This window comes from Oculina patagonica, chromosome 13 (genome assembly GCF_052425735.1).
Source record: "Oculina patagonica isolate OP01 chromosome 13, crgOcupat, whole genome shotgun sequence".
In the NCBI taxonomy this organism is placed as follows: domain Eukaryota; kingdom Metazoa; phylum Cnidaria; class Anthozoa; order Scleractinia; family Oculinidae; genus Oculina; species Oculina patagonica.
In genome coordinates, this window is record NC_135770.1 from 6,076,627 (window position 1) to 6,089,637 (window position 13,011).

The window sequence follows — 13,011 nt, forward strand, 5'->3', positions numbered from 1 at the left end:
TACGATCACGTTCGAAGACACTTTAAAGATTAAAAATAACATTTGAACATGTTAGACGCAAGTGTTGATCGAAGGTTTTTTGGTTAGTAAACAAGCACTTTCTGCAGAAATGTTTCAAATGCCTTATTTAAACTTCCTTATACGCAATTCAGTTAATGATTGTAGCTAGACTGTTCAATTTTACTTTAAGTGATTCAAAGCGAATCTATTGAATCCGATCAACTGAAGATCCCAAAATGGAATTTTTCTACCCACAACTTTTTTGATGAACATGTTAGGTTGTCTCGCGCGTCAGACACAATGAAACTTTCTCGCATTAAACAAACCGCTTCAGAGCTGAATGGCTACTTAAACCAATATAATTTACGAAATTCAATGCATTAAACTGGCCATTACTTTAGTTTCCCACCATAAATATATTAACTGGCGAAAACTATACGTTATTAAATTTTGAGTTTTCGTTTAGTTTTTGACAAGTTTTATCGACAGGATAAAGCGAGTGCTGTATTTAATATATATCTTTCTAAGGCCGAACTCAAACTTCGTGACTTGACTGTCAATTTAACTTATGCTTTGTCAACAGCATTGTGGAATAGGTAGATCTTGGTATGTTAATAGTACTAATCTTTAAAAATGATAAACAAGTTTAAGCTATTTCCTTTTGTGAAACGTGATTGAAATTTAGAAAAGATTTATAATAAGTATTTTTCCGTTGATCCATTCTCAGTGTCATAATTTGGCCAAAAACTATGCTTTCAAAATAACGCCTTCATGTAGACTTTATTGTTAAAATTTTACCCACAGCAAAAATTCACAAAAAAATTCGATGATTTTAATACTTTAATATTTTTTATAAGGACCGGAAACTTGAAATGCTGTCATATTCAAGTTGGGTTTTGTCAACACGTAGAAATGAATAAATCGTGATGTGTCAATTCAAGCCGGAGAAGTTTCAAGCCATTTCATGATGTATATATATTCTACAGCTTTAAAACAACACAACAAAATTTGACAGTTGGCGATTGCATGCGTTTCTTTGAAAACTATCAGTTTGTTGCGCGTTTTTTTCCGAGAAAAAAAAAGAGCGTTCGTTCAAGTTTGTACAAGGTAGCGGCGACAATAATATCTCGCTAATAGCTGCGTTTAATCAATGGTAAGTGAAGAATAAAAGGTTTTCAAGTTAATTTGCATTTCTATAGCTTTGCCTAAAACTGGGACAGCTGTGTATGCAAGTGAATCTTGAATTGATTAAAAGCAAGACAATCTACATCCTTTGTATATTGAATTGGTTTCCGCTCGTCCCGGCGGGGAAAACAAAGCCTTGAAGTCAATTTTGCGCAGCTTATTTATCAATCGTTGAAAGGCGAAGACACCTTGAAGAACTTGATAAACGGAAAAGTGGGGATTTGTTTTCACTTTTTCAATATCGTTGGGAAGTAAGCGTTGGTGTTAATCTCAAAAGGTGATCGTAAGTTCCTCTCAGTCGGAAGATATAACGCGTTCTTGCCTTTGTCATGGTGTGAAAAAGATCATTGTTTATCTGCAGGGCTTTTAGAGTACAGCGCTTAGTTTGTGCAAGTGAGTCTCTATTTACAGATGAAAAAGTAAATGTAGAAGTCCTAGTTTTCAACAACCGTCTTGCATCGCAGTGATTCACAGAGAAAACGGCTTGAGAGTGGCTCCCTGTACGTAAGTAACATTTATCTACGACCATCAAGTCAATGGTACCTCTCAAAAACGGAACTCGATTAGTGGCCCAGATTAGGATTGTCACGACGAATTTTAGCATCTGAGGCCGAGTACTTGTCCAAGACTCAAAACTCTGGAACGAAACAGAAATATTCAAAGAAATGGCGACTGAAATATCTTTGGACATAGCTTTGCAGATCGCGTTCTGCCTGGCCCTCATGTTTGTAATAATAACTGGCAATTCTTTTGTAGTTGCGGCGTATTTTTCAAACTTCAGGCTTCGAACTGGGACCTACACGTTTCTCGTTAGTCTGGCTATTTCTGATCTGTTAGTGGGATGTGTCTCTCTACCTCTGTGGATGTACATCAGCGTAAAAAATATCCAGAAAGGACCTCTGAACACGTTTTTCCTATCATTTGACATTTTCAGTGCGCTGGCTTCCATTTTTCATTTGACAACGGTCAGTATAGAACGCTGTCTGGCGATTTCTCGGCCGTTTGTTCATGCAACGCTTTCTACAGTACATTACTCGTTAGCTATCTGCGGCGTGTGGCTAACAGCCTTTGCAATTGCAGCGATTCGACCTGCTTTGGACAAATCTTCGAGCAGTAACCCGCACAGAATCTACACTCCGTTTCTCTTGCTCGTCGGCTATGTTGGGCCAGGAATTCTCATCAGCGTTGTGAACTATTCCATTTTTCAAGTGGCTCGCGCGCTTATTGCGAATCTTCCGACGATACAAAATCTGGAAGAAAGCACCAAGATACGCAAGAACATAAACAAGCAGCGCCGCACGGCTCTCACGCTCACGTTTGTCACGGCCCTGTTTCTCGTTTCGTGGCTGTCATTCTTCGTAATGAGCACCATCTGGGTATTTTGCACGCTTTGCTTGCCTATCCAGAAGATTGCCGGTTTTCTCATCTTTGCAAAATGGCTACAGTATTGCAACAGCGCCATGAATCCGTTAGTGTACGCCTTCCGCGATGCCGAAATGAGGAAAACGTTTGTCAGGCTTCTTGGACCGTGCAGACGCGCGTTAGCGGCTCAGCGCCCGCGGCGCGTCGCGCCAATGGACGTGCCTCTGAACCAAGGAATTACGAGGTTTGGGGCTGACAACGAGACAACGCAACGGGTTGAACCACAGCTATAGACAAAAAGGACAGAGAAGAAGGGATACAAAATATAATTGTAAAATTTCTCGGGCATTCATTGATCGAGAGCTATGGTCGATTAAAGTATTTACCTCAAAAATGACGTAACGTTGAAACTGAAGGCCTTCGTAAAACTTGAGATACAGTCTGTCTCTTAGAATTAACGCAAACTGGAGAGTTGTGAAAAGTCATTTGGGATATTTTGTGCGTAAATTCAGACGAACAGGCCGGCCTCAAGCAGGAAAAGAGACCTTTTGCGCTCTTACGCGCGCACGCGATTTCGCACAGTTTTCACTCAAATTCGCCGGTAATGCTATTGTAAAAAAACAAATCGACCGCATTTTTCGTAAACACTTCTACATACTATAAAAAGACGCCAAAAATTGTCCAAAACTTTGCAGTTAAAAAATTTGCATGCGGCTCGCGGTCAAAAAGAGTTTAGACCATGAAAAAATGTTGTCGAGTTGTTAAACAGTATTTTTAAATAAGTTTACTTTTTACATACATATAAGGTTTGTAAATAGCCAGTCAAAAGATCAGCTAGGATATAACAGCCAAGGAAAATGAGCGCAGAAACAATTTCAGCTGTTTGCGTAAATCAAAGACGCAGTCTCTTTCAAGCTTGCTGGTTTTTTAGGAAGGTATTTATTAAATAAGTTCTACATCCATTCATATATCATTGACAATTGTTCATTCCTTGGCTTACTTAGGGTCCCAAGTAATGGCCTTAGATGCGCAAACTGATGATGTACAAAGTCGGTTATTATAAACCGATCTTACTTGATAACTAGGCCTAATTATAGCTGGTATATAGAGTATCTGCAGGGGGTACAGCTTGTAGGGTTTTTTTTAAACCAATGATACACTGTTCAACATTTGTTGAACAGAAGTCGAAACATTTGTTACTTAACGAATGTTGAACCGTGTATCACTGGCCGTAGGCTGCCTGGTTTTCACTGGCGCCGAATCCAGTAGCAGTGCATTAGTTATAAGAATTTGAACGACCGTGGAAACGTCAGGATCCAAAATTTTGATTTTTGTGTTCGTTTTAGAGTATTTAGTACTATGACTAGTGTACTTGTAGCTTATTCTTTGGTCAAAATGGTGAAAATCAAGCTTTAAAAACTTCGTAAACAAAGAATTTGGTGGCCTTTGCCTCAGGAGTAAAACTGGCTACTGGAAATTAATTATTTTTGCTCAGTGAACCTTAATCTAATTTAATTTAAATTAAACTGATTTACCCCTACAGAAAGAATTTATATTGATTTATTGGTGCAGCCCTTATTAGAGGCGGGGTCGCTGTATATATAAAAAACTTCGTTTGTATTAAACTCGAAGAGTGTTGAAAAGTATTTAGCCTATAGTTATTACTCGTTCTATTCTTTTTAATAACAGTCGATTAGTGAAAGTTTATCAATACGTGAAAAATTATTTCTTGAAACGCGATTAACACCAGGGGAAGACAGGAAATGAAAAATAGAACTACTTGAAATCCTACCAGTATTATTTTCTGACACCCCTCACCCAGCCAAAAAGAAAAAGAGTAAATAAAATGGGGAAAACACCCAATTCCATACCCCTTTAATCACTGGATGTCTTTTTTACTCTACTTCTTGAGCCTGAGCTCCTCACGTGTGATTGTAAGGAGATACTGAAAAATACAAACTGATGATACTAGGAAAAGGGGTAAAGCAAGTTGAACCCACAATAGGAGAACTTATGGCCTGTTCCAGGCTCTCGGTAGTTGGGAGAAAGCGAAAAACGTGGGAGAGCGAGGAAGAAACGAGAGGGTTCCAGGCCCTCGGTAGTTGAACTACCGAGAGTCTGGAACAGGCTAGAGAATTTAGCTTACAAACAGTAGTATCCCGATTTCTCGAACTCCAGGTTCCTGAAAACTCCCGATTTCTCGAAGAAAATTTTCGTTTCCTTTGGATAGTACTTTTCAGTATAATATTTTACCCCCGATTTCTCGAAGGAATTTTCGTTTCCCATGGAGGTTTGAGATTTTGGGATTCTTCTGTAAATGAAAATTAAAAAAATAGCAACAATAACGACAACTGAATCTACTCTGATCACCCCGTTGGATACAGGAAAGGTAAACTTAATCTTATTTATCCGGCTACTAAAAGGCTATAGACATGAAATAAAAAAATTGACCAGCTCACTTAACTCTTTTTCGGATCAAACATTGGTTATCAGTAAAAGCTGGCCGTAAGAGAAGTTCACTGAATGTATTTACTACATAAAGCGAATTAATGTAACATTATTACGATCTGATGCGATCATTGCTGTATTAAATGTCTTGCATCATAGATAAAGGAACGACTTTCAGCCAATTAGGTTTTAACGTCGACGTCACATGCCTTGTTGTCACGTGCCTCGGACACAGAAAAACGCTGTTGGCGCTTGCGCAAAAGAAGAAACACGGTGAGGCACGTAATGGCCGATATTACAATACCGCTGACCGCCAAAATAATGGCCAAATTGAGGTAGAAGGATCCTTTGTCTTCGGTTCTTGTGTCGTCGAAACGATCTGATAAATGAAAAAATAAAACAGTTATTAATTGCGTGGGGTTCTTTTGGTGTGATAAGTTGATGGAAAGTTATGGCAGGATGTAAAATAAAATACTATAACTAATAAGCATTATGGTTTCTCTACAGACTTTCGTACAACATCTTACATTGTAGATTTCTTCTCGTTATGTGTTTTGTATCGTTTGGGTGGTAAAATAAGTAAATGATTAATTAAAAAATAAACTTTTTTCCCCTTCTGAGCAGACTGACATGATTACTAAGCTGGCTCATGCCCAGTCATCTCTAAAGATGACAAAGGGAGGACTGGAGAAGAGTCGGATCACGAGAGATAACTGATACCAGCCGTGACTGCCTGGGACCCTGTTTTTCAAAATTAGATTGCAATGTGAGCTGTTAAACGATTAGCGTCAACTTTGGATTTGGCTCATTAAAAGTTGCCAGAAATAATTTCTGCATCTCCCTTTTAGCTTTGGAACTGACTTGGACAATGTCAATCAGTCCGGCGAAACACTTTAAAACCACAGAAATAAAAAACAACTTTGCTAATTGTTAATTCCGTATTTAATTTTAGGGCTTTCGAACAACATGTTAGAGGTTGTGAGTCCCAGATAACATCTGACTCAACAGTTGAGAAAATAAAAAATTTTTGTCGAAAATGAACTCTACTGAAAATACCTTCATCGTCCAATTTCTCTTCTTCGTCGGCAAAATAGTAAGGGCCCGTTTTGACGCGATGCACCACAATTTTCGACACTGAACGTCTCTTTCTTGCGTTAGGATCACACTCCTCAACACTAGGACACTCACACTCGGAGTTCGGCGTGTTATCGAGGCAAACCTTCAATTCACAGTGTATGAAGACTGACTGCCCTGCATCAACTCCAAAGTAACGGAACGACTGGATTGAAAAGCTTTCTTCTATACTGTCTCTGGTGCAGTTGTAGAAGAACGTGTCACCTGCGTCCTGATGCACAGTATCGTTACCGCAACTAAGATGAAGAAAAATAAACGCAGTTATTTGCATTAGGTACTAATACAAGACGGGGTTCTATTTAACGATTTGTTGCTAATATAAAAGTCTCATTCAAGAACTCGCTCATTTCGTCCCAAACTGCTTAGACTTGGCAGTCTGACTTTTTTTCGTATGCAGTAGAACTTAAAGTAAAAATAACGGGCTCGGTACAGCTCCTATATTTTTAAACTGTAAATAGATAGATAGATAGTGAATATGAAAAAAGAAAACTACAGCTCCAGTCAACAACGAGATGAACAGGTGATTCTAAAATGAAACCTCAAAATAGATAAAAATAATTTTTCAAACGATGGAACGAAAGACTCGGAATGTGTGCATGTGTAGAAAAATAATTCAAGAAAGTTTTACCGGTCAATATGTATGTTAGATGTTGGGGCTGCTCTTGTCATCCCTTATATTAAAGGAAGAAAGGAATCACTCTCACTGTCTTCCCCCTCCCCAAACGTCCAGTATTCACTTCGAGTCTCTCTCCATCCCCTTTGAAAACCATATGATTTGCTACTGTGTACTTCTCGTTTTCCTCCTCCCGGTCAACAAAGGGATTCGTGTTCAGTGGTCCCGAATTCAACTCCTCCACGCTTTGTATATAACCAACTGGCCTGCCTCTCACAAGTTGGTTGTTAACGATTTTCTGTTGATTCAAAGTATTTGATTGTAGCTGTCTTTACCCTATAAATGTTGTGAATTACTAGGACTACTTCTTACCCGTTTTGTATTAAAACTACTGTGCCATTATCTGAAGCTGGGTCGCTATCCTTTGACGAGTGACAGCTTATGATGAAGAGATCAAGGTTAGGTGAAGAGCTTGATGTCTCCACTTCGGCCTTGAAATACAATGGTTGATCAAGTGCAACCGGTCCTGATATAGATGTCATAAAATCAGCATCCCTGAAACCGCCGAGTGTAAAGGTGAAAAATGCACTGTCTGAGTAACAAAAGAAAGAAAAATTGTAGGATTATGTTAAAAACTAACGAAGAAAAGAAGTACAAATTAAATATCAAAATCTCTGCGCTGTACACTAAGCACTATATATATGCTTGTGGGGTCGTGATAACTTACTAGTATCAGATTATATCCAGGAACATTAAGGTCATAAAAGCCTGACAAGATATCCTCTAAGTTGCTGTGATTAGCTTAGCCAGCAGATGTTCCACCGCTCGCCTAGTTGTACTTACTAAGTGTCGGTAAAGGCGAAGAATTCAGCCAATGGAAAAATGCACACTTTTACACTGTACTTTACAAAACGTTTCAACTGACTTTGCACGGATAGAGTTAGACTGTTATATTAAACTTAATCGATTCGTCTAGTGTTGGCTTTATGTCTTTTATTAAAATCCTATCGCGTAACTTAAATTATCGTAAATTTAAAAGTATGTTTAGGTTTTTTGTGTTTCATGCAAGGTATTCATCAAGTAAACCAGTACGAGTAGAAGTTGGTCGCCCAGTTTGGTACAGACATTTTGGAGATAAAAATAAACATCTTACACCCAAAAGACAATGTCAATAACCCTTTAAATAGCTTACACCTCTTAATACTTGCAAGAATATGTAGTCCGCAATAAAGCAGTTCTTTCCTAATGTAATGCACTAATATCTTAAACTAACGTTTCGGCTTTAAATTACTAAATACCTGAGGCATTATCCGCGCGGTTTGTTAGCGGTTGGAAGCTGGACGCCACTGTGTCGTTGTTACCATACACGCAGGATGCGTCGAACATATGATCTAAGGCTTGTGTTGGTTCGCTGCCCGGTACCAGCGCACGAATTTCAAAAACGTACAGAATATCGTTGTCTCTTTCCACAGATGAGGAAGAACAGGTCGCCACTGGCAGATTGGTGTACGTGACTGTTTCTTCGGCGATCGAGAAGGTTGGCTCACATTCTGTCTTGTTGTCAATCCGCCAATCGCTTTCGTTAAACTCGGCAAGGTCTGTTACGTTCGTGATGGTTATGGTGACAGTGTGATCATTGTTGCAGACAACTGAACCCAGTGGAGTACCTGGCAAAAGAAAGCTGGTGTAAATTTTCTTAAATATCGTAAATGCTAATTGTTAGCCCTGGGCTAAACACAACTTCGTGAGGGGTTTTGGGTGCCCTTATTTACAACGAGGATCTCTTATTTGCAATGTCCCTTATGGTGGATTTTCACTGACGCGTAAATTTTTACGTGCGTGAAAAAAATTAGAGACAATGTATGAACGGCCTGCGTAGACGTGTACGCAAGCCGTTCATACATTGTCTCTAATATTTTTACGCACGTAAAAAATTACGCGTCAGTGGAAATCCACCATTAGGCACAAGACTTTGTTTTCCAAATGAGAAAACTATTTTATATCTAAGAGGGGGAGGGGGGAGGGCGTATATTCAGTGGATTTATTACAGGAATATTTCTTGTCAGCTGACATATGGGTCGATAACCATCGGAGTTAATAATTGTCATTTTACGGTATTTCCTCTATTATTAAAGCACCCACCTTCTTATGTACACCAACTTTCAATGAGCTCCCTCTTTAAAATTCAAAATTTAAAATTGCCCAACCTCCCTTCCACTCGCGAAGAGCAGTCAAAGCGTATGAAAGAATTTAGATAAGAATTCGCGAAGACATTTTTCAGCTAGTTCTGCACTGCCAATTAAAGCTACAGATGTTAAACTACGAGAGCCACATGTTTCCTGCGCATTTTTCCCGTCTTTGCCTCCAAACAAGCGGCTGACACTGCGAAAGAATCTGTGCGAAGGATCTCTTTGCCTAGCTGTAAAAGTCCTGACGTTTATGTTCATTCATCTTTATGACAGAATGATCAAACGATAAACCGTCTTGCATGGAACATCTGCTGTGTAGTACTAATGATGACTTTTGCGATCGAGCAAGCTTGGTTAATAACAGATTTACTGCACGACTTTATGACCAAAAAGAAACTGTAGCAATTTTACCAGGTCCAATATTTAGAAATTATTGGACCCGCAGTATACCCGGGAATATATCCTCCTGATTGGCTGGTTTTAAATATTGGCCTTTCAGCTGTCTAAATATCATGCGATAATATTAACGACACACAAATATTTCAACTTTAAGTTAGTTGCTTGGGTCTCCTGGAACACTTGCTTGCTGTTTGATTGAAATGTTTCAGAATATGCATGTTAAAGTTGTCGAGATCATACACCGTTCGCTATTGACGACATAAAGTGAAAAATAAAGCTTGTTATCAACAAAATATCTTTTCGTCGACGAAGATTTTTTGTTTGCTTGTGGACGCGAAAGTTTGTCTTCATAGTACCCTTTACAGCTAGCTCAGAAGTGCAGAATTTCAGTGGCTGGGTAAAGCAAAATTTGTACTACAAAAATGCAAACAAATAAGCATAATAATCAAACACACTCAATATTGTCAAATTCCATTCATTCAGCGGTCAATATACAGATCCTTTGGTGAAATATCAAAACTTTTTCAACTTGATACGTATATACATTTGCTCGCAGCGGCTTTTTAGCTTAGATAGTAGGGCATGTGCACCCGTACGCATATTTTTTATCGCAAGTTAAGGATGTCGATTTGGAAAACTAATATATACCGTCTCATCTGGCACAAGAAAGCAGTAACTCTTTGATTCACAGTTCTTTTTGTCGGTTATTTTAACAGTGCCAGATTTGCAGCAGCACAGCAATTTATCCACCAAAACTGTCAGCAAAATGTGGTATAGTTTCTTGCTACAATGTTTGTTTTCCACTTCAAATGAACAGCCAATATTTCATGGGTTGCCAATGTGGACGAGCGCGAACAATGCGTACTTCAAGGTGCACGTAAAACCTCGGTTTGTATTTAAATTATATTAATTATGAAAGTGGAGAAACCAGGAATTCATGTCAGTTGTAGTGTGTTATGTTTGCCACTTTTAATTGACGAATTTAATGTGAAGGCACATTTTGGAACAAAATGGATGAAAATAATATACATGACTTCATACCTAATTAAAATAATTTCTCTTCAATAACTTTTAATAGTACCATGATAAGAAGTTAACTGACTCGAGGCCCAAATTTTCTGATTTAATTCCTAATTCCTAACTGAGGTTTTTTACATGTTTATATATTATCGGTACTGTCCTGTCGGTTGACGCATACAGTTAGTTTCAATAATAATTTCATAACGTACGTACGTTGTAAGTTAGAAATAATTGTTTTAGAAAAAATCCAAAAAATGTGAATGATTTGTTCTTGACTCCTCGCTGATTAGCGACGGACGGAGGGGTGGGGGGAGAAGAAAATTGGCAGGCGAAGAAAAAAGAGAAGAAAAAATGCGGGGCACAAAAAAGGCAGGGAATTTTCATCCCCCCTCCAAGAAAATAATGGTCCGTTCCTTAGATAGGTTGTTTTATTCCGAACATCTAACAAAACAATATTTCGATATTTTGAGATAACTTGATTGTAATTTAGACAATTCTCTTCCGTGTAACTCAGCTCCTGTATGAAAGCATACGTTTGTTCCTGTGATACATCCGTTCCTTAAACAGGCATTTGTCCCACTGACTTCTTCATTTTTTGTTGTTGAAGGTTAATATTCAGGGGGAACGATTTTTCATGCATGTTTTGTTAAACAAATATGAATATTGACGTAAGTCGAAGTCCAGGTATAGGGATTTATTGCATATAGTAATGAAATGTTTACTTATTATAGCTTTAGAAAAAGTTCTGGAAAGTTCAGCTTACCTTCGATGTTTACTTCAAACTGTAAAGACCAGCGTTATTAAAAACCAGTGGATCCGTGTCATTTTGGAAGAGATATTTTTTCTTCTTCTGCGGCCTTTCCGAAGGCTGTGGAAAGCCTAAGTAAAGAAGAAAAAAAGATAAAAATGTCTAACTTCATGCAATTATTATTCTTAACTGCATGTTTTCAATGCATCGATGATTTCGAGCAGGAAACTGTTCAACTATTTGATCGTTTTACGTTTGTGAGAAGAAACCGATGGAAAACTGTTAATTAGAAAACTTTATCCTCCAAACATATTTAAAGGTGCAAACTTCTTTTTGTTGTTCTTATGTTGTAACATTAGTTTTATTGTGAATGTTTTTTCACGAATTAAATGCAATATTCAACACCAAACAAATATGTGCCACGATTCAATTCATTGTTGAGTTAACACTGTATTTAAAAAGTGCCTTTAATAAAAAAAGTTTCCTATATTTAAGGCCAATTTACTGTACGATTTGAAGTTTAAATGCAGAAGTTATTTTTTATGCGCTAAATTCTTTGGCGGTAAGATCATTTTCAATTGAACAAGAAAAGCAACAAACGCACTTAACGAAAGGAATAATTAACATCAATTAACAATTCTTTTGCCTTTATATCTGTTTAACTGGCAGCCGCTTCTAAAACGGTTTCATTCATGTCGGAATGTTTTGCACGAAGATCAGAGCAACTGTCAAATTACAAATCGCTTCGTTTTGTTCAGTGTTTGCGTGATGTTAGTATCTCGCGTTTCATTACTGTTAACAACAGTTCATTTGAATACGAGTCAAAAACAGGAATTGTTACACGATGCATGAAGAATGGATCGATAATGTTTTAATCTTCTTTTCTCTGTTCAGTAAAAGTTCAAGCAGCCGTTCGAGTCGACGACAGGGAAACCGATTTCTTAACTAAAACTGAAGCTTGTTTTGGCCGCCCGTAGGGATTTGAGTATTCATGTAGGTTCACCTCTTTAACAATAGTTCATTAGCTAGAGCGAAAGAACCCTCTGGCTCCTTAATCGGGTTTCAGAGAGCCAAACTGATCGTTATTTACTAACGGATCTTAGCAAAGTAGAAACAAACACTCACCGCAGTTTACGGCAGCTTGAATTTCGATGTTCAGCCGATCGAGCTTTTGCACCTTCGAAAAACAAACGGGTGCCGGCATGGAATAGTTTCACTAAGTTGCTTTGTTCGAAATTATTCGCATTGTCGTCACGTTTCGCTTGCTGGTTTTGCACTTAAAATACCTCGTCATTGTTTAAGCGAATCCGAGCAATCTCGGACCGTTCAAAGCCCGCTCTCGAAACTTCGTCACGTAGCAACAGTGTGCGCAATTAAGCAAACAACCCGCAGGGGCTCTCACGCTCAGTGAACACTTTTGAAATACTTTCGTACGGCTGAGTTAAGATCAACACAAACTCATTGGAAACCGCAAACAATAGCAACTTATGACTTAGCGCTTGTTCGCAGGTTTTGACAGTAAATTAATTAAACAGCTGGAACCCTACGAAGGCATACCACTTCAAGGTAGCTAGCGCTTAATACTACAATACAAAATCGCACAATTTCGTTCAAATCGAAAAAAAATATCATGGTATAAATGTGGGAATTAAGTACAAAATATAAAAATGATTCGAACAAAGGACTTAACAGAGCTGAAACCGTAAAAGCTCTATTAAGGAGGCCCTTTAGTCTTGGAGGTTTTCGGGATATGGGATATTTGGGGGAAAATTAAGCCCTGTTCTCTTTTTTAAGCCTCTTCTCTAATAAGCCCTCAATCATGCACCCGTCCCTTATAATAAATCAGCCCCCTGTCTATTTAAGACCACTCTCCTTCATAAGGTCTTTAAAAGAATTAAAACCCCCCTCGAGGG

At 38.3% G+C, this 13,011-nt stretch overlaps 2 protein-coding genes across 2 annotated transcripts; one reads left to right on the forward strand and one right to left on the reverse strand.

Moving 5' to 3' along the window:
* Positions 1-1,353: 1,353 nt before the first annotated feature.
* On the forward strand, positions 1,354-3,550 carry LOC144635032 (D(1)-like dopamine receptor). Its single transcript, XM_078494100.1, has 2 exons — positions 1,354-2,945; positions 2,982-3,550. The coding sequence occupies exon 1, from the start codon at positions 1,851-1,853 to the stop codon at positions 2,838-2,840; it is 990 nt and encodes a 329-aa protein (XP_078350226.1). The 5' UTR covers positions 1,354-1,850; the 3' UTR covers positions 2,841-2,945; positions 2,982-3,550.
* A 702-nt stretch (positions 3,551-4,252) lies between these two features.
* LOC144636892 (ZP domain-containing protein-like) lies at positions 4,253-8,815 on the reverse strand. The gene is made up of 5 exons (XM_078496095.1): positions 8,791-8,815; positions 8,041-8,409; positions 7,115-7,334; positions 6,052-6,365; positions 4,253-5,374 (listed from the first exon to the last, which is right to left on the reverse strand). Exons 1-5 carry the CDS (start codon positions 8,813-8,815, stop codon positions 5,178-5,180), a joined length of 1,125 nt encoding a protein of 374 aa, XP_078352221.1. The 3' UTR covers positions 4,253-5,177.
* Positions 8,816-13,011: the final 4,196 nt, after the last annotated feature.

Coding starts and splice junctions, on each gene's coding strand:
- LOC144635032 (XM_078494100.1), top strand. CDS start 1,851: ATGGCGACTGAAATATCTTTGGACATAGCTTTGCAGATCGCGTTCTGC.
- LOC144636892 (XM_078496095.1), bottom strand. CDS start 8,815: ATGTCAGCTGACAAGAAATATTCCT. Junction 8,410..8,790: donor AGCTGACAAGAAATATTCCT/GTAATAAATCCA, acceptor TTCTTTTGCCAG/GTACTCCACTGGGTTCAGTT. Junction 5,375..6,051: donor AGAGAAATTGGACGATGAAG/GTATTTTCAGTA, acceptor TTCATTTATCAG/ATCGTTTCGACGACACAAGA.